The 20,301-nt window shown below is 38.7% G+C and overlaps 3 protein-coding genes across 4 annotated transcripts in view; 1 reads left to right on the top strand and 2 right to left on the bottom strand.

Annotated features, from left to right (window-relative positions):
• The first annotated feature begins 8,868 nt into the window (after positions 1–8,868).
• On the top strand, positions 8,869–12,827 carry LOC148801902 (protein TIME FOR COFFEE-like). The gene is made up of 6 exons (XM_088896999.1): positions 8,869–9,166; positions 9,250–9,571; positions 9,673–10,028; positions 10,134–10,342; positions 10,441–10,726; positions 12,573–12,827. Exons 3-5 carry the CDS (start codon positions 9,980–9,982, stop codon positions 10,723–10,725), a joined length of 543 nt encoding a protein of 180 aa, XP_088753125.1. The 5' UTR covers positions 8,869–9,166; positions 9,250–9,571; positions 9,673–9,979; the 3' UTR covers position 10,726; positions 12,573–12,827.
• Positions 12,828–13,779: 952 nt separating this feature from the next.
• On the bottom strand, positions 13,780–15,317 carry LOC104594793 (protamine P1 family protein). The gene has a single exon (XM_010255266.3). The coding sequence runs from the start codon at positions 14,938–14,940 to the stop codon at positions 13,966–13,968; it is 975 nt and encodes a 324-aa protein (XP_010253568.1). The 5' UTR covers positions 14,941–15,317; the 3' UTR covers positions 13,780–13,965.
• Positions 15,318–18,989: 3,672 nt separating this feature from the next.
• Positions 18,990–20,301, bottom strand: part of LOC104594792 (E3 SUMO-protein ligase SIZ1) — a 37,243-nt gene continuing 35,931 nt past the window's right edge. For both annotated transcript variants that reach the window (XM_010255265.3, XM_019197295.2), the window contains 2 exons: positions 19,349–19,778; positions 18,990–19,224 (listed from right to left, as the gene is read on the bottom strand). In XM_010255265.3, the coding sequence (XP_010253567.1) occupies positions 19,633–19,778 (146 nt within the window). In that variant the 3' untranslated portion in view covers positions 18,990–19,224; positions 19,349–19,632. The remainder of the gene's footprint in view (positions 19,225–19,348; positions 19,779–20,301) is intronic.

The raw sequence follows: 20,301 nt of genomic DNA, 5'->3' as shown, positions 1-20,301 counted from the left end.
TGAGGGGAGCTGTAATAGTTAGATCTATGCAGATTCCCTAAATCGCTTTGGTTTCTGGTGCTGATAACTAAAGAGAAATGGATTGAGACTTGCTATATTAAACATTGGCAGCCATGGTGAAACTGATTTTTGCTAGATTGGACCACAGTGTTTGCAAATAATTGATTTTCTTGTTCATGTATTGAGATTAGACCTGTTCATGGGCCGGGCTGGGTCGGGCTCGGGCCGGGCTTTTACTCTTCATTAACAGAAATATGTTAGGCCCGAGCCCGAGCCCGGCCCGACCAACGGGCCTACAACATGGGCATGAGCCCGACCCTAATAAAAAGCTCGAAGCCCGAGCTCAGCCCAAAGCCCGACCTAATAAAAAAATTAAAAAATTTTCCTATTCAATAATCAATATAAATCAGAATTTATTTACATTAAAAAATATATATAAATTCAAAATTTATTTATACTAAAAAATATATATATAAAGAAGGGAAAGAGGATTTGGAGAAGAAGAATTCGGTTGGAAAAAGAAGGGAAAGGGGTGAAAAAAAGAGGGGTATTCAATTAGGGTTTTTAGGTTTATTTATAGGTCGGGCCAGGCCGGGCTCAAGCCGGGCTATTTTGGCAAATCCCGAGCCCGGCTCGAATTTATTGCGAGCCGGGCTTTTTGGCCCGAGGTTAAGCTCACGGGCCTATATACCTATTCAAGCCCATCCGGGGGCCGGGCCGGGCTGGCCTGTCGGGTCACCCGGCCCATGAACATGTTTAATTGAGATCTTGTTGGGCCCATTCACTATTGGGCCTAAATTGACTCTATTTTGACTTTTGGACTTGAAGTTGGGTTCTATTTATTAATGTTATAAACCAAACCAATATGAACCAGTTATTTTAATGTCCAAATCAAGATTGGTTTATGCTTGAACCAATGGGTGGTTTGGTTCATTATTAAATCAGTTAGCCATTCAAGGGTGTTTTAAGGACCTAAACCATTGGGTTGAGGAAATGAAACCCAAACATATTTGACAGACTAGAGTTTAATTTATGGTTTTAGTATTGGCACGTGGATAATTTAATTAAACTTGGGCATAACGAAAGCAGCCTGGGTTTGCTTGAATGTGATGTTATTTATATGCCAATATATTTAGTTATTAAACCTTTGGTTGTGTGGGCCCAAAGGCAAACAATCATATGTTTAATGGTGGAATGTATCTTTCTTAAAGTGATGCATACCTAGTTATTGGATTCAGCAATTTGGTTGAATGCTCAAAGGATAGACCTAATTGCAATTTTTGTTTCATGTGACATGTATCCTGATGTATGGTTACTTTTGCAGCTAATTTAGACGTGGCTGATTTGAATTTACTTCCCATCCTAGACGGAGATAGCTTTCATGAATTGGCAATCTTGGTTGTGGGGACCTAGACTTGGCTCTGCAGAAAAAAGAGAAACCTGTAATTTCTAATGAGGGTCTTCTTAAAAGAAGGATTACTTGGAAAGATGGGAGAAATCCACTAAACCAAGAAAAATGATAATTAAGGATTGTATAAATAAGAGTATTATGGGTGCCATTCGTGAGGACACCATGTTCGGGTATCTCTCAGCAATTGAGGAACACTTTGTTGCTTCAGAAAAAAATTCTTTCCTAGACTCCTCTCAACAAACTTGTGAATACAAAGCTTGCTCAATCTAAATCAGTTAGAAAACACATTTTGGAAATGAAATATATAAATGACAAAGCTTAATGGCCTAGCAGTGATAGTCACAAACTTATTACTCATCACCTTAATCCTACTCTCTTTCGACCAAATTTATGTTGTTTAAGGTTTTATACAACACACAAAAACAACCTTGGAGTTTTAATAGGCTCCTAACTATGTGTGTGCAGGAAGAAGAGAGAATAAAGAAACAAATGCTCGAGATGCCAATCTTGTAGCTAGATTCGGCAAGAAGATGTAAGGTCCTACAGGCTACAACAAAAGGTATGGGTTGTAAATCAGTTCAGGGCAAGGTAAAGGCCCACTTATTTTGTAAGAAGAAGAGCAATTTGAGGAGTGACTCTACCCTTGGTTGTCTTTGCAACCCTTGCCTTTTGTTGTAGGACCTTTCTCCTTCTTTTTACTACCTTTAACTACAAGATTGGCAGTCTCAAGCCTTTCTTGTTTTAGTCTCTCTTCTTCCTGTACGCACATGGTTAGGAGCCTATTAAAACTCTGGGGGTTCCTTTTGTGTATTTATGAGACCTTAAATGACCCAAATTTGGCCGACAAAGGGTTTAAGATGAAGGTGATAAGGGATGGGTCTGTGACTGTCACCCATAAGCTATTAGGCTTGTTGCTTATCTTCCATTTTCAAAATGTGTTCTTTAATTGATTCTAGATTGGGTGAGATTCATATTCACAAGTTTGTTGAGAAGAGTATGGGAAAGAATCCTTTCTAAAGTAGCAAAGTTCTCCTCAGTTGTTGCAAGATACTCAGATATAGTGTCTTTCTCATGAATATCACCCCATAATACTCTTATTTATACGGTTGTGAGAGACTTGAGAGGATAACAGCATTCCTTGCACAGCAAGAGCAAATCATCGGCTGAAAATACAACAAGAATTAATTGCTAGAGAGAAGACAAAGAGATCAAACCAGTGAAAATGAAATTAGGAGGCAAGTTTTATTTTATTTTATTTCATTTTGACATCAGCCATGAATACAGGATATGGTGCTACTTAGATCCATATCTGCTTTTGATCATATTATTCTATTAATTCAGACCTATCAAAATTGTATCATTCTTCATGTTCTTATGGTCTCTTAAAAAAATTTCATATGGTCTAGCTGATTATAGAGAACTCATTGTAATTTTTCAAACATATTGTATGATGTTTTTAAAATTTATACATTGGATGCTGGCCTTCTTATACATTTCATGATCCTTGAAACTTCATCTTCATGTCAACCTTAACGTCTTCCTCCTTGTTATGACTGGGTCACTCTACATGTTTGTATGGTATTCCCGCAAATCCTCAAACATAGAAGCTTCTGTCTTTAGCATGCCATGCTGCACTGAATGGTCATTTTTAGCCAAGTGAGGTTTTAAACTTGATTTAATGCCCATGGAAAAATTCTTCATCATTGTTGCCGTTGTTGTTGTTTTTTTCCCGATTGATTGTCAAATAAGGGGAGCTTGTCACCTAAAATAATAGAATATCTCTATCTTAGAAGTAGGTAGAATGGCTGTCATCAGAAATTACATTTCAAGCTTGCATATTTAGTACTTATCCTTAAGAGAAGCAAGTTATTATTTGTATATATAAGTTGCATGCTTCAAAAGGTCTTGTTATGGTTAGGTGATGTTGACATTCAAAAGTACCACCTAATGGAATGAAAAGCAGTCTGCCAACTAGAAGAAGCATGTAGTCTCAGTATCCTAGGGTACAAGGGGATTAATACCATGACAGTACAGGGTGGTGGTGTTAGAAATTCCAGATAGTGGTTGAATTTTGTAAGAGATTGTACCTTATAATATCATAGATATAACATGGATTAGGAGAACAGTGTGGTTCAAATTACAGTCTTGGAGCCTAGATGGGGATAAAAGTTGGTTCATAAAGAGTTCATTCATGGAATTGGTGCTTTGTAGGAATTTTGGTAGGATTTACTTTCTGGAACCTGGAGGATGTGCTATATGGGGAGTCCAGGTTGTGTTGGCATCATATAATGTAAGCATGAAATAAGAATATTATGGTCATGGAGTGTTTTGATAAGTTTGGGTGAAACCATTTGAATCCCTACACTCTTTAAGGGCCGCAAATGGTTTTGAGAAGGATGCATTACTTCTCAAGTTGGTGTATGCCCATGTAGAGGGAGGATAAGGAAGAATGGTGTTTCAATTAGGCAATGCAATTGGTTCCAAAAAGACTTTCTCTGATTTTCCATCCAATGGGGATCTCCTAATCAGATTCTCATGTCCATGTATTGTTTCATGTCCAGGAAAGCCAGATAACAAGTCTAACTGCTCCCTATGAGTTTTCTCAAATAATGGTGGAACTGCATCATTAAACTCTTTGGCCTCAGATAATTCTTCCCATTTGAAACAGAATAAATTCCTGTTAGGTATCTAGGAGCAAATGTGCATTCGAGAATACCATTTTGAGTTTTGATCTGATCACTATAAAGTATGTACTGATCACATTTCTCATAACAAGTTTATGGTGCTTTTTGGTAAAGAATAGATTCCATCTTGTATGAGTACACCTTAATTTATTTGTTGGTAAAGTTGAATTTTGGGAGTGAGTGAAAAAGCAAACTATTCCTAAAATTGAAGTATATGGATGGATTCTAAGATCATCATTGCCATCTGGCTTTGTCTGCTAATAAACTAGAGATTCAAGTAAATGGTTTGGCTCTGTGACTTTATTGGAAGATTCTGAAAATTTCCCTTTTTTATTTATATTTCTCAGGTCACTTAAAGTGAATGGTTCAATTCTATGACCTTATTGGAAAATTTTCTCTTTTATATTGATATTTCTTAGATCTTTTGCATTGAGTAATTATTTGGCTGATGTTTTCTTACTTCACACAGCTGGGGGTGTGCCATAATAATTTATTGTTCATCATTGTTGCAACAGAGCATTGTTGACTGTATGATTGCTTATAGCCAGAGTAATCATGCCACTCTTTTGTAGCAGTCTTAGGTACTAATTATGCATAAGAGGCATTAGTTCAGGCCCTCTATTGCTGGCCTTGAAACCACCAATTTTGTTCTTCCTTGTCTTCTAAATCAGATAGCAATGTTTAGACCCCAATGACAGTTGGAGTCCATGATGACTTCATAAAAGGAGAATACCATGTAAGTGAGAGAATGAAAGAAAACGCCTGGGATAAGGTTCGCATATGACAAACCGATACTGGCTTTGGCTTGGGGATGTAGTTGAAGTCATAATGTCCATGCTGTGAATAGAAGGTTGTAGCTTGTTGGGGATCTGGTACTGAAGAATGATGACGTTTCTGTATAGAAGCTCGTTTGAATTGCATTGCTTTAGCAGATTTGCTAGAATGAAATGATAATGATTAGTTTTGATTGAATGCCCTGTCTGTCTATGTCGGCCCCAAAAGTTGCTTATTATAACCACTCTGGAAACATTTTTTACTAGTAGAGGAGACAACTCAGGGAATTTGCAATTTACCTTCTTGGTTTAATCTCAATCTCAGGCATCTAATATTGAGGTTAAAAACTTTTTTTTTTTTTTGAGAAAAGGTGAAGCTTTCTATTAATAGAAAGAAGGATAAAGGTTGCTGAGGGAGAGGTTGCCTCAACAGCCAATTACATCAAAGCAGAAGCAGTATGTTAGAAAGAAAAGCCTTACATTACAAAGTTGTTATCCCACAAAATACTACTCCAGTGACTAGAGAACAGGCATATAAGTAGACTGAAGCCCACTTGACTAAAGTCCTTTCCACCTTGCACTGCACTTGTGCAGTCGGTGATGACTGGTATTCAAAAGTGTTGCTATTCCTTTCTTTCCAGATGCACCAGCATATAGTGGAAGGTGCTGTGTGCCACAAAATCTTCTCCCTTCTGCTAAAAGCATCCATTTTCCAGGAAGACATTAACGATTCTATGATAGGGGGAGTGACCCAATTGATAGCAAATAGCTTCAAGATGTGACACCATACGCTGTAAGAGAAGATGCACGTTATGAGGAGATGCTGTATGTTTCCCTCCGCCAGATTGCAGAGGTTAAAACTCAAAAAAGCAAAAAAAAAAAGACAGATTGCATAGTGGGGATTAGAGCCGATTCCAGAAACTGGTTTGGGGTTGGATGGCCTTTTTGAAGGCTAGCCGGGCCTAAGGGGGCACCAGAAGAATAGTCAACATCATCTCCTCTTGTATTTTAATTGAGATCAAGTTGTTTCGACCATGAAAACAACTCTTTAATCCTATAGAGCCTTCTGATTATGGTCTACAATGCAAGTCCTCTTCGTTTGCTCCATCTCTTGATAATGATGCATGCACACTTAAAAGTCAAGTGAATGAAGTTGGAATACTTTGATCCAATGATTTGGCTCCCAAATTGATGATACTGCCAAACGCTTATCATTGCATTCCTGATTAACCTGTAATGATGTGTACCTCCCTCCACCTTTAGGTTTGAAAAGACTCAAAGAACATCATAGCCTTAAATCTTGAAGCATTATCACATCTTCTTATTCTGTTGTTGATCACCTCTCAAGATTCATTTGAACTAACCTATACATGATTGGCATTGATATGTTTCTCACCATTTTCTCTTGCAGTTGATTTTGAACAGGGTTCTCATGCTTGGATCAAGGACTTAGACCTTCATTAGCAGACCTATGTTGTCAGATATTGCTGCTCATACAGATGCAACAGCCATTGAAGAGCATATAAGACAACGGATATATTCCTTTTTCCTCAATTCTTTTAAGTTTTGTTTGAAAGCTTTTATCAAACTGATCTAGCTTGATAAGGCGTGTGAATGTTAGCATTAGATACACGACTACAGAAGAGATTTGCCCATTTACAGAATACACTGCAGTATGATTGACATCTTCTTATCTCATCCTTCTCAGCAACTTGTGAAAACCTTTTCTTTTTCCTTTCAGGCATTGGATGCCAAGGTAATTATATTTAAGAAAAAGAGAACAAAGAACTACCGACAAATGAAGGGGGGACTTCCAGGTGGTAATTTAGAGACTATTCCTCCACAATGGATATAATATGCTGTTATTTAGTTGATTTTATGTTCTTACCTTTGGGCTCATCCACATCCTTTTCAGTAACTGACCAAGCTGAGAAACCAAAACAAGTAGCAGCCTAGAAGGATCTCTTCATCCATGAAATTCCATGAACAACATAGTGATGTCCCATTCTTATTTTTTGATCCTGGTCATTGAGTATCCTCTGGTATTCTTGATTTACTTGGGAGTAGACCTGTTCATGGGCCGGGCCGGGCTTTTACTGTGTATTAACAAATTTTTTTAAGGCCCGAGCCCGAGCCCGAGCCTGGGCTCGGGCCCGAAATTTAGCCTATATTATTATTATTATTAATGTTGAAGCAGCTGAATAAAGAGAGAGATAGATTGAAATTATAAAGAAAAGAATAATATATATATATATATTAAATTATAAATATATATTTTAATAAATATTATATTATTTATATATTTTATATAATATATAAAATACATATTATATATTTTATAAAATATATAATACTGAGTTGGTCCGGGCCGAGCTCGGGCCGGGCTTTTTTGACAAATCCCGAGCCCGGCCCGAAACACAGTCGGGCTTACTGTGTTAAGCCCGAGGTCAGGCCCGCGGGCCTAATTATATGACCAAGCCCGGTCGGGGTGCGGGCCGGGCCGAGCCATCAGGCTACCCGGCCCATGAACAGGTCTACTTGGGAGGTATGGAGAAAGAATGAGGCAAAGGGTGCCCATCCAACAAGTTACATGAAAGTAACTTTTCTGGATTAGAAAGATCAGCAGGTTATATTATTAACCTTTTTTATTTACTATATTACCTTTTATTTGCCTTATTTTACCTTGATCTCCTTGCACTTCCACTTTGGAAGCAACCCTAATATGTATAGAGTGTTTCATGTTTTACTTATTTATTTTGGGAATGGATCGCACATACTTTCTACACCTTTTAGGATTTTTTTTTTTTTTTTTGTTTGAATTAGATTGTTTCCAATTAGAAGTTCTTTTGGTCAAGGTCAACCGTGTAGTGAGTTTCAGCAATTGCCAATAGTGGAAGATAGAATCCAATACACTTGGCTCGTTGCCGGTGTAGGTGTTTTCAATCAGGAAAGATTCATTTCCCAACTAATTTTTCCAATTTATATTTGTATTTCCTGCGAGACATGCTCATGGTCATCCATGGACCATGCTTCACTCAACCTGAAAATTATGGATGTGTCACTGAAAAATTAATGGATTAATTGGTATGTAGATTTAGATTAGACGCTGTCTTCATTGAGTCAACTTGTATGCTTAGGATTATCTGTTGTTGGGTTTGATTTTCCAACAGTGTTTTGAGATCAAATCATTATTATCCTAGAAATCGTTCGCAATAATGACTTCATTTCAGGATAGATTTTAAGACTATATGGAGTTCAGATGGTTTCAATGCCTATTCATTGACTAATAACCTAAGATTTTATTGAAAGTATACCATCCAACACGACTCATTCAACGCACTTATAATGAGAGGCTAATACAAAACTAGGTGCTAACTGGTAAGTGATGACGAATATACCTATTCACGGGCTGGGCTGGGCTGGACTGGGCTTTGGGCTCGGCTATGAACATCTTTATAGTTTATACAGTTTTGGGCTCAGGCTTCAGCTGGCGGGCCCATTCAAATTTTAACAAAATCTTAGTTCGAGTCCGGCTCATGAATAGGGCTAAATGTTTCATTTGAGAATCAAAAGGGGAGCAACCTTAGCAAAACAAGACCTTCATTTTGTAATGCTGCTGCATGCTGCCTCCCCCAAGAAGAAACTAAATTCCAAATGCCATCCAACGGGAGTTGACCGACCCTGCGCATCATTATCTTTATTACGGGCCGTTGTATTGTTGTTTGTATATAGGAAATTGGAATAAACAAGGGGGGCTCCCCAATATACAACCTAAACCTACTCTATTATATTTTAGCCATTTGAAGAAATCTTGTGGTCAATCCAGACCGTTCATATGGGACCTTTTTGTTTGGTCGTATCCACATGTCGAATGTTGTGGGCCATGTCACTCATTCCATGGCAACTTGGGGTGTTTTTCAATGTGAATTGTTTTTCTAGATGCCAATTCTAAAAAGATAAAAAGTAAAAAAGGTAAATTATAAAGAACCCCGTACTATGAGGTCTGTGACAAAAACTCCTATTTTACATAAAGACCCCCGTTGTATTATGACCGTAAGACAAAGACCCTTAGTCTTCCGTCCAAATCCGCCGATGCAATATTTTTTAATCCCCATACTACCCTTCTAATAACAAACACTGTTCATCTTCCCCAACCTCATCTCACAGTAGACGAACAACGGCGATAGATGTTCGGCGGTGACGGACTTCCGAACTCCTCACTCGCCTGTTGGTGATGACGATTTCATCCATTCAAAAAACATAGCGTCGGTGACGTGAAATGAAACCAGAGTCCAGAGGTATTCCAAAAATTTGTCTTAATTTCGTTTCTTTCTCATTAGTCTGATCAGAATGGCTCAACAATTCGTGAAATCTGTCAAAGATGGCTTGAAGCTCGCAAAGCGAATATACTTTGGAAACGATCGTTCCGTTTCGTCTCCAAGGCCGGTCGCAATGGAGAAATCTTCCCACACGCTTCTTCCGACTTCTCCGATGTTTTACGCGGTGATCTCTAATCCTGCAATTATTGATAATTCGGATATTCCGAGCTACCAGCCTGAGATTTACATTCTTCTGTATTTGATTTCATGAGAATAAGTGGAAAGAGATGTATAGAAACAGAGAAGCAAGGAGAGGAAGCTTAGCGACGACGAATGGATTGTTGAGAAGGAGACAAAGGAACAGCAGTTTGAGGGATTCGCCTGGTTCGGATTTCGCAGATCCGTCTTTAGTACTGTTTCTCACCAATTTTGTTCATTTTTCCTCTAATCTTGATGTTGTTTTCTTTACTTTGTTGATTTTACAGAGGAAGATGGGTCGATGGAATTGCAAGAAACGGCGAGGTTACGAGATCGAGTAAATAAGAAAGATAGAGATCGGGATCGGTCGAGTCGGAACAAGAGAAGGGGAGATAGATTGATGCATGGGAGTAATCGGGAGGAAGGTGGAGAAGAAAGTACCGAAGAAAGCGTTGACGATGATGAGGAGGATGAGGACGAAGACACCGGTGCGGTTCAGATGCTTCCCCCAAATCCTCCATCGTCCTCTCTGTCGAATCATCATCATCATCGAAAGAGCTTTCCACCTTTGCTAAGGTTGTTAGGGTGGCCTCGATGTGGAAGGTCCCTGATGAGATGTTGGTACCGAGAAAAGCTCGGTCAGGTAGAGAAAGAGACGAGGATGGAACTTACGAGAAGTTTGATGTTCTATTATGTTCTTTCTGTATGGGATATTAACAGGAAATTTTCATATCTTTTGTTTTCGTAGCTTCGGCTAAAAGGTCACTTGAATGTTGGACCTTAAGTGGAGGTGGTAGTGGTAGGGCAGGAGGAGGAGGCGGAGGTGGTGGTGGAGGTGGCTGCGGCGAGCAGTTTCATAGTCAGGCTTCAACTTCACCTACAAGACCAAGTGCGCCAGTACCCTCACCAGCTTTGATCTCGCCTTCTTCTTCCAATGCTTCTATTCGGAAGAAGATGGTTAGTTTTTATTCTTTTTTTTTTTATTTAGTTTTCTTTTGTTGTTTCTATGTCTGTGTCCGGAGATTCATCTATGAAAGTTTGAACTTATGGTGCAGAAACCTATCGGAGCTAAGCACCAGCCTCCAAAGATTATCAAGGCCTCATCTTCTTCAATACAGGAGATTGAGATCGAGGTCGCAGAGGTTCTGTATGGATTGAAAAGGCAATCACATTGCCCAACAAACCAAGAAATTACAGCAAACGCATCACAGAAGGTAGATTCAAAAGAGACCAATGAATCGAGTAACGAGGCCAAGTCAAGAGTTTCTTCTCCGATCTCAGTATCAATTTCGACTGTCGCCGCTGCAACAGTTACTGCCGCTGCTGTTCGTGTATCGTGAGGTGAGGTCGGGGATGATGAACATTTTTTTTCTCCGAAGGGTAATATTGGGATTAAAAAATATTGCAATGACTGATTTGGAAGAAAGGCTAAAGGAAGGGAGTCTTTGTCTCACGGTACAAGGGGGTCTTTGTCACAGATCCCATAGTACAGGGGGGTCTTTGTAATTTATCCAAATAAAAATAAAATAAGATCAACTAGTTTGAAAATAAAAGGGAAAATTCCCGTTTAATACCCTGTATCTTGGGCTTAGTGCCACTTTAATCTCCGAATTTTAAAATGCTACAATTCAGTACCAAAACTTTCAAAACATGTTAATCTAGTACCTGGCGTTAATCAGTTCATTAATCAACTTTTAAGTGACATTTAAAAAGATACAAATACCTTTCGAATGTGATATAAGATCTAACTCTCTTTATCAACCATCCAACCATTGATAAAAAATGAACAGTCCCAAATTGTTGCCTCTTCTATTTAAGAAAGTTGAGGTCATGTCTTAATGGGTATTCAAGAAGAGGCAAGAATTATCAATGTTTGGATGGTTGATAAAGAGAATTAGATGACACTTGAAGGACATTTGTGTCTTTTCAAATACCACTTAACACATGGTTAACGGATCGGTTAACAACATGTACTACTAGATTGACACGCTTTAAAAGTTTGGGTACTGAATTGTTGCATTTTAAAGTTAAGGGACCAAGTGGCACTAGGCCTCAAAGTACAATGTACTAATCGGGAATTTTTCTTTTTTAAAATTGAAACAAATTTTTTAATTCCCGTTTTAAATAATCCTTCATAGTTTAAAGAACAGGGTTATTTAATATAATGCAATACACCACATAATTTTTGTACTGCAAAATTAATTTTTGTTTTGTTTCAATTTTATCATGTCTCCAAAGACACAAGTATTTGCTTTAAAAACATTATTTTGGTCTCAAATACATGTATTGTATTTTCTATTCGAAAGAAAACCAGTTGTTTTTAAATTCAAAACAAAAACACGATTTAGGAAAGTTTGTTTTTGTTTTTATGCTGATATGGCAATTTCAAAAATAAATGAAAACAAAAACATTAATGTCTTAGAACCCTCCCTTATTCACCCAACAAGGTTCTTTGGCCAAAATTAAAAAAAAAAGCTTTCCCATAAATCTGGGATGAGGAAACTAGGAGAGAAATGCAACAACTCTAGATTCTTACTTGGGTAGTTTAGGGAAGCTGACTAAGATCTTAGTCATCTGACTAGCAAAACGACCAGGTCCCAGGTAGAATCCAAAACCCCTTATCTATATGTATTGTTTTGTTATCATTAATTTAGAAACTTATGAAGAAAATATGGGTTAAGAGACTTCAACCTGATCATTTATTTTAAAAACTTAAAAAACTATCCATCTGTCCATTGCATGAAAGTGCATTAATATTTGTAAAGATATATTATATATAATATTTATATGACCTACAAAATATATATGCATATACGATGTCATCACGATTCCACCTTCCGTTTGGTTGTGTTTAAACCTTTGACCCATGAACATTTCTTTCTTTCTTCTTCATTTCTTTTGTTCTATCTATCTATCTATTTATTTGATATTTAACACAACACACTATTCACGGTTCTGTGAAGATGGGTTTTTCCTTTCACCGTTCAACTTCAGTATATCATCAACCTCATTAATGGCCTCCATACAAATCCACATGGTATTGCCCGGTAGGCCAGCCCATTGTCTGGCTATGTGCATTTATGATTTATAAGCTAGCCAACATGGCTGCCACTGGTACTGGCGCTGGCACTGGCAGTTAATTGACCCAAAAAACTCATCATTCTCATCATCTGTTCTCTCTCTGCAGGCTTTGCCCGCTCGGCTCAGTAGACAAATCCATCGACCTACTTCCACTTGATCAGTTGTTTTGGGTGTACAGGATCACATGGGTCTCTCGGTTATGTTCGATCAGTTGTAAATCCCTACCCTTCGTTAAATCCTACCTTTGAATAAAACAAACCCCTAAAATAGTCCTACTGGTCTATTTGAGATTTCAATTTCTGAGGTGGAATTGACGGAAAAAACCCTTAAAATAAATAATCTGCTTGCTCATCATCATTAATGGCAGAAGAATTCTCATGGTAGGATAGGAAAACTCGGTGAACGACCCGCCTCGTCTACACTTAAAACTCAGACTTGGGCGAGTCGACACAACTGAGTTTGGGACATGGCGATTTGGCACTTTCCCACAAAACTAAAGATTTCTAGCAATGGGCCCCAGTCCCCAGTCCCCAGTCCCCACCCGACATTATTCGAATTACGCCCCCCCGTGTCTCCATTTGAATGAGAACCATCCAATTGAAATTGAACCGCGAACTTTCCACTATTCACTGAAGAATTTCCGGACGTTCTGCTTGAGGTCAGAGATATGATATCTACCGGCTCTTGTTGCAGGACCAAGAGAACGTATTCTGAAAGGCGAACATTCGTCATCAGCCAAGGTCAGGGATGGTCAGACTCAGAGAGATGGCATGCATTTTGTGAGAAAGGATGGTTCTGAGAAAGAACAAATCTTCTGTGATTCTTGTTGTTGGGTGTCTTCAAAGCAGAAACACCAAGCTTGAAGCTGTGAATGTGAAGAAGACTTGGGCTAGAAAGAATAGAAAGGTGAGAGAGTTAAGTTAAGCCACTAACAAATGGCAAATAGCAGCTCCTAAATCATTATTAGTATTACAAGGATGTTCCAATGAAATAAATGAACAAATGGACCACTCTCAGTGTGGTAGAAGATCCGGACTCCTCAGTCTCACTCTCTCACTCCAGTGGAGATTTTTTTACAGACACAGACATAGAAATGCACAGTCACATACAAAGTTATATTTCCAATGAAAGAGGTTTACAGGTGTCAAAAGGGAAGTAGAGGAAGCTTGCTTATAAAGAAATAGTTTCTTTGGGTATTGATTAATTAAATCATAAAAAATAGTTGAGGAAGATGAAATATTAAAAAAATTACAGTCTCCCATGAGATTGTAACACAAACAGCTTCATGTTCCATATTTCAGTGTACGACCAACTTTAGCTAAATTCTTATATATTACTGTTGACATAGAGATTCTCTCGTACATATAGAAAGCAAGAAAAAAAAAGAAAACAAATTAAAATTAAATATGGAAAGAGAAGAGTGAGAGAGACAGGGAGAGGAGATGTTCGATTTAGTGACAAAAGCAGAGAAGTAGACAAGATAGAAAATAAAATCAGTTTCAAACTTGCGGTGCAAATCGCTCACCCGGACGCAACCTTCTCTTCTTCCAGAAATGGTTCTCTGGATCGAGCTTCCCCGATCTTCTCGCCGGCTCGGATTTACACCTCGTTAGTATCAGAGGCCGAGCTGGACCTCCTATCGTTTTCGATGTTTCCTCTTCGCTCTTGGTGGTGCTTCTGGTTCTTGCATTACTTGAACTTTCTAACCCTTCTCCAAAACCCAACTTTTCCTCGGTTTCTGGATCCATTCTTGATTCTGCAGCCGAATCTCTGCAAGTGGGCCCTTTGTCTAAATTGGGTTCCTCCTCCTCTTCTCCTTCTTCGGCAGAGGCAGAGCCTCTCAGGCCGTGCTCTGTCTTTTCTTCTGCATTCTCAGCTGCAGAGGGCGAACCCCAGAAGCGACTAGCCAGTGAGGAAGATCGGTACGGATCGGATCTACATCTCATAAGCAGCAAAGCGTTCTTCGGCGGGGAAGAAGAGAGAAATACCTTGGCTTCTTCGTCCTCTTCTTCTGAGTCAGACTCTTCTTCTGTATATTCTGGTTCGGGTTCTCTCCTTGCGGGGTTTTCGACGACTTCGACCTTCTTCCGATAACCTAATTGGATAAACAAAAGCCATCTTCGCCAAACTGAACCAGATGCCCTGGGTTTCGGCTTTTTAGCGGAACGGTTACAAAACAGAGCCTCCCGGATCCACAGGCAGCTGCATTTGGGACTAGTTGCGGCCTTAGTGAAGCCAGCCTTAGCCGCAGCTTGCTTGGATCTTCTGACGCGAACTTGTCCCATGCAAGTGACCTTGGGCGAAGAGGGTTCCTGGGTTTCAACGGCATCGTTCTTCTTTCTGACGAACATGGGGCTGGCTCGAGCCCTCCCTCTACTTCTGTTTCCTCCATTGTTTCTGCCAAACCTCGTCAATGGAGGTGGGAACTTATCTGCTCGACCTGGGCTCGCAATGGGTTTTGAAGAGAGACGCATTTAAAAAATTAAAATGAGAGAAGATCAGGAAGAATACCCAAAGAGCAAGGTTTTCGAATAAAGTTTCTAGCTTTCGGCCCTGCGAATTCGCACTGACAAGCTTAGCATATACGATTCTCTAATCTCATCAGAGATTCAGAGTCACACACGCATAGGATAGGAATAGGAGATAGAAGAGTCTCTCTCTCTCTCTCCTGCTTTCAATATTTGCTTGGCTGCCATTCTGTGACCCTGTAACCATATTGCATATCTGAATTTATCCCCTTTGTTTTGCAGTTTTTGTTTTTGTTTTTTTTTAATCTTTTTTTGGTGTTATTTTTCTTGATTAATTTTTTTTGGGTGTTATTTATTATCTTGCACGGATGGGTGAATCGGGCCGGTCCATCAGTCAGACAGAGTCGCTCTTTGCAGTTTGTCCTGGCTATTTATTTACTTTTCGAAGTCACGCCTCTGTTTGCAACTTTGAATTGTAACAGCTGAATTAGCTGAACTGAATAACTTATTATTTTTTTTCTTCGGTGAATAAATTATTAATGACTGAACGCTGAAGTTGAAATAGGGTTCATTATCATCATGTCTTTTTTTTTTTTTTAAATTGGGTCATTTATTAAAACATCCCCATAGTTTTATGAATTTACTAAAACCTATCTTATAATTTGTATTTTACTAAAACATTACCTATAGTTTGCAATTGATAGTTTTGACCCTAATATCTATTTAAATAAATTTAATCAAAAGAAAGTAAAAATAAAAAATATTACTTTTGTCCTTAATAAAACACAAACAACCACTGTATTTGGTTCTATTTAGTCAATTTTATTTTTTAAATGAAGAAATATTAGGAATGATTTTGGAATAAATAATCATGAGCCCATGCCCTTGAACATTTTTCATTCAGTTTAGGTGATCAAGTTATTATTTTTAGACTGGGATATTTTAATAAAATAAAAATTATAAAATAAATTTAAATAAATCTGTAAAAATATAGGGGATGTTCCAATAAATGACCTTTTTAATTATTTATTAGTTTACTAAAAGACAAAAAATAAATCATTCAGTTCATCCAGTTCAGTAATCCAGTTGTTATTATTTGCCTTCAGGATCGTTTGGGGTCATACCCACTCTCACTAAAGACAAAACAAATAAATCCTCTTCCTTTTACTTCCTTTTATTATGGTGGGCTTGCCTAGGCCATCTCTTATTGTTATTAGCCCAGGCCCCATGTAATTAGTTGATTGACATGATGTCATTGATCAAATGTAAAACCGTGAGATTCAGTGACAGTAAACAGTGAGTATAGATTTTTGATGTAGATGATTAGATTCCGATCAGGTGGTTAATAAGCCCCGTGTTGTAAACGTTGAAACTGGGAGACCAAAAGCGGACCATCCACGTTCCATTCGATTCCAATCTGACGTCACAGCACGTTACCACGTAAGAATTTGCTTTCTAGGTGGACCCCACCAGAAACAAACACGAGGAGTAGGTTACTGACGTGGTTTTTTCAGTACGAGTCCTGTCGTCTGAAAGGAAGAAAAGAACGAGATAAAATGTAGATTGTCATTATCCCAAGAAGGCTAGAATGTATTTGTTCTTTCTGGACAGTCGCTCTGCACAAGTGTCCCAACACTAAACACTAAACCTTTTGCTATATGAAAAAATGGATATGATATCAAACAATGCAATTAGGGCCCGTTTGGTTTGCGGGAGTAGGAGTTTGAATTTGGAATCCGAATGGCCCTTTCTGTTCTAAACCATTTGATTGAGTGGAATCAAAATCCCATTTTCATTCCTAAATGGAATGGTACATTTCCACATTTAAAAAATGGCCAGTGTCTCTCTTTCCCTTGGCTTTCCAACTGATTTCAATTTCGATTTCCATCTGAACGAAATAAATTATAGAACAGACTATTCCAGTTCTGATTCTAAAATTTTTTTATTCTGGTTTTGACTACAAACCAAACGGGGCCTTATATTTTAGTCTATAGAGCTAAGCTTAGAGATCACATCTCCACCCACAAGGGGCCGCTCGAGAGATATTTCCAATACATGACGGGAATATAAACTCAGCTTTGTGGGGCGGCTCTTTGTGGGGCGGAGATATAAACTCAGCTTTAGAATTAATTCATGGGCTGGGCTCGAGTTTAACTTTTGCCAAAATTTGAAAGGACTCGGACTCTATGCAGTGTAATATGTTAATGAGCCGAGCCGGAAGCCCGGCCCGCGTACAGGTACATAGTAGGACAAATGGGACCCAGAGGTTACGAAAGATGGTATAGCACGGTATCTCATTGATCAAGAAAAGAAAAACAAAAAAGTCAAAGCAAAAGTTTGCCATTGCCCATCTTTTTAAGCACAGAAGAAACTTTTATTTTCTAAGCCATCATTCCCATACTTATGGGGAGGTGTGAAGTGTGAACAATATAAATCCAGAGCGACTTTTATTTGAAATTGAAGCTCATTGTGTAGGGCACATCTGCATTAGACACGCAAAGATGGTTTGCCTTTGGCCCCAACATATCACCGAATGTGGTGGGCCCCCTCTTGAGAGTAGACCACATAATAATTAGGGTTTTTTACCAACAAATTAATGATGTTTGAAGAATTGAGAAAATCAGAAACTTTTTGAAATAAATAGCAAAATTAGTGAGGGGGGGGGGGGGGGGACAAAAGAATCAATTTTTTTGACTAACTTGCCCCTCTTGTCTCGCTTTTCTTCTTCTCATTCCTCAACTTTCTGTTGTTCTTCTTGTGAACTCTGAACAAAGGAAGGTTGCTGAGAAAGTACTTTAGCAGCGTTAATAAAATAAAAATAGGAGAGGAATACCCATTATGAGATGCCAGATAAGGAATGCATAGCTTAGTGGATCTGGAAGACTCAAGCTATATAGAGCTGCTGATAAAGAGGATTCCGAAGCGCTATTTGAAGGTATCACCATGGTTGGACTCGTTGGCTGTATATATCTACTGATAAAGAGATAGTGCCATACCTACTTTCTGCCTCACTGATTTCTTCTCATTCTTGGTGTTTCCTTTTAAGATGCAAACGGGTCAGATCGAATTTGAATCAAGGTATATCTCAATCTGATTTGACAGAACAAACACCCAATCCATAATGAAAACCATAATGAACAGAATGGAAAAAACAATAGGCATCAAGCAAAGAACCCAGATTTCCTACTCACTTTTCCTACCCACCCTGAATTACAGCCACACATCTCTCAATTCACGGCGGGTAGAGTGGGTAGGAAAGGTGAGTAGGAAATCTCGTTTGCAAGCGGGCCCGGATCTGCAGTTCACCATGCCATGTAACCAAATCACAAATAAACACATCAGATCAGACAGTGAGTCTCATGCCCACGGGAGTTCACTCGTGATTGGTTTACGTAGGCATTTACGCAGGGTGACAACTGGCAAACTGCAGATCCGCAGTGGAAATAAATGGGGAGGAATGCATAATTTACCCAATTACTTATTACCGGAAATTTGGTGACAAATACAAATCATAAACGCGCTCTGAAGTCTGAACTGACAAGACTCTTCGCGTGAATCTTTCAAAAGGATACTGGATTACTCCTCTTTACCACACCACATGACATTAGCTAGAAACGTGGTAGATGACGATGAGAATTTGGGATTGTCCTATACCGGCCTACAGTATTGATCTCTCAAAAGTCAAATCATTAACACAGGCCCGAGTAAAAATACCAGATATCGATGCTCAACTCGGAGTTCTAACCAAGGGTTTTTGACCAATCCATTTCCATGGGCCGCAGCGCAGACAATTCAATTCCTGGTCCCATTATTAGCATGAACCAAATAAATTCATAGAAAAGTAAATCAACAAGAATATTGCACATCATTAACATGCCCATCATGATGTTAACTCCGTGCATATGGTAAATTAAACTCTGAAAGGCCGCATTGGAGTCAAAAAAAAAAAAAAATCAACGCACGTTGTTAGCCAGTCATCGGGAAATAATAGTTCAAACTTCAAACTTCGTAAGCAAAGGGGTATAAATAACAAAAAAGAGCCAATGCCAAGAATATTTTTGCAAATTGTTTCTATTGATCTCCGCTCAATGAGACGTGAATTTACAGACTGCTGTTTCCATCATCTAGCAAGAATCGAATTACAGGACATTACATACATGTTACAATAGGAGGCGGGGCATACCCCAGTATCTAATGGCTTGCACCTTTGGGATGGTCCCTTGTATGTTCCCTGCTGATAGGGGTCTTTCTCTAAATGTACAATTTACTGCAGATGCAACATCACCGCACCTGCAAAATTCAATATTTGGGGAAGGAAAAGGTATCGAACCCGAGTGATGGGAGAAAAGTTGTTAGTAGTAACAATATTATAACCCTAAAACAAAGGATAAAGAAGTTGAGGCTGATGGCTCACCAGCATAAAATGAATCTTAAGTTCCCAATAGAGTTTCAATGAAGCAGATATCCCTGCATTGACTTTTGCACAGTGATTGGCATTGCACTGCCACCAGTAGTGTGCTCCCTTTCATCACGAGGAAAATGATGTCTTGTTATCTCGACTTTTACACACAGAAGTTGCATTGAAATTCAGGAAGGGAACCAATTATCAAAATCACTTCCAAGTAGTGTATCCATAGGTAGCCACTCCAATTTCATAACAGAAGCAACTTTGATCCCACAGCAAGCACAACACTTCCTCTACTCTGAGTCCAAGTCTATACAGAGGTCTAACCGTGGCCTCACAGATCGTGGCTGGCGAGGATAAGAGAAAGGGCCATCCGATCTTTGCCTATTAGTTGTTGCCCTGTCCGACCTATTGTCTGTCATACTCAAAAGCAAAGAGGCTGTGAAAAGGAAACAAAAGATCATGTTACCCAAAGTAAAAATGCTTCAAAAATTCAAAATGAGAATTACTGAACCCCGTTTCTTTCTGCCACTTTCTCATTGTAAGCGTAGCAGCTGGAGTCCAAGAAACCCAATTAAGGACATGTAAAATAGTGCAAATAACAGTTGGGAGAGAAGAACAGGATGGGCAATAGTGCAACAAGTGTAAGAGCAGATGGGAGAGAAGAAAACAGTGTTTTCAGTTACAATAGATCTTCACCAAGGCTCAGCACTCCCTTGTTGGCACTCGTAGATGAATTAAGCAAAGATTTTTCTTTTTTTTTTCTTTTATTTTTTTGAGATGGATGCTCAAAAATGGTCTTTATTGTTTGCACCAATCATGGATTACATGGTATATATTGTTTGCTGTGGATGCAAATAACAGTTTGGGGAATTCAAGAGGTTTTAAAACAAGTAGGGTATAAACAGCATAAATACTAACATAAATTTAATAACAGTTGGGGAAATTAGCATACAACTATG

Source organism: Nelumbo nucifera, chromosome 2 (assembly GCF_055504915.1).
Source record: "Nelumbo nucifera cultivar China Antique chromosome 2, China Antique-T2T, whole genome shotgun sequence".
Taxonomy (NCBI): Eukaryota; Viridiplantae; Streptophyta; class Magnoliopsida; order Proteales; family Nelumbonaceae; genus Nelumbo; species Nelumbo nucifera.
Note: the sequence above shows the minus strand (reverse complement) of the source record. Positions and strands in the feature narration are given on the sequence as shown.

Coding starts and splice junctions, on each gene's coding strand:
- LOC148801902 (XM_088896999.1), top strand. CDS start 9,980: ATGTGGAAGGTCCCTGATGAGATGTTGGTACCGAGAAAAGCTCGGTCA. Junction 10,029..10,133: donor ACCGAGAAAAGCTCGGTCAG/GTAGAGAAAGAG, acceptor TTGTTTTCGTAG/CTTCGGCTAAAAGGTCACTT. Junction 10,343..10,440: donor CTTCTATTCGGAAGAAGATG/GTTAGTTTTTAT, acceptor CTTATGGTGCAG/AAACCTATCGGAGCTAAGCA.
- LOC104594793 (XM_010255266.3), bottom strand. CDS start 14,940: ATGCGTCTCTCTTCAAAACCCATTGCGAGCCCAGGTCGAGCAGATAAG.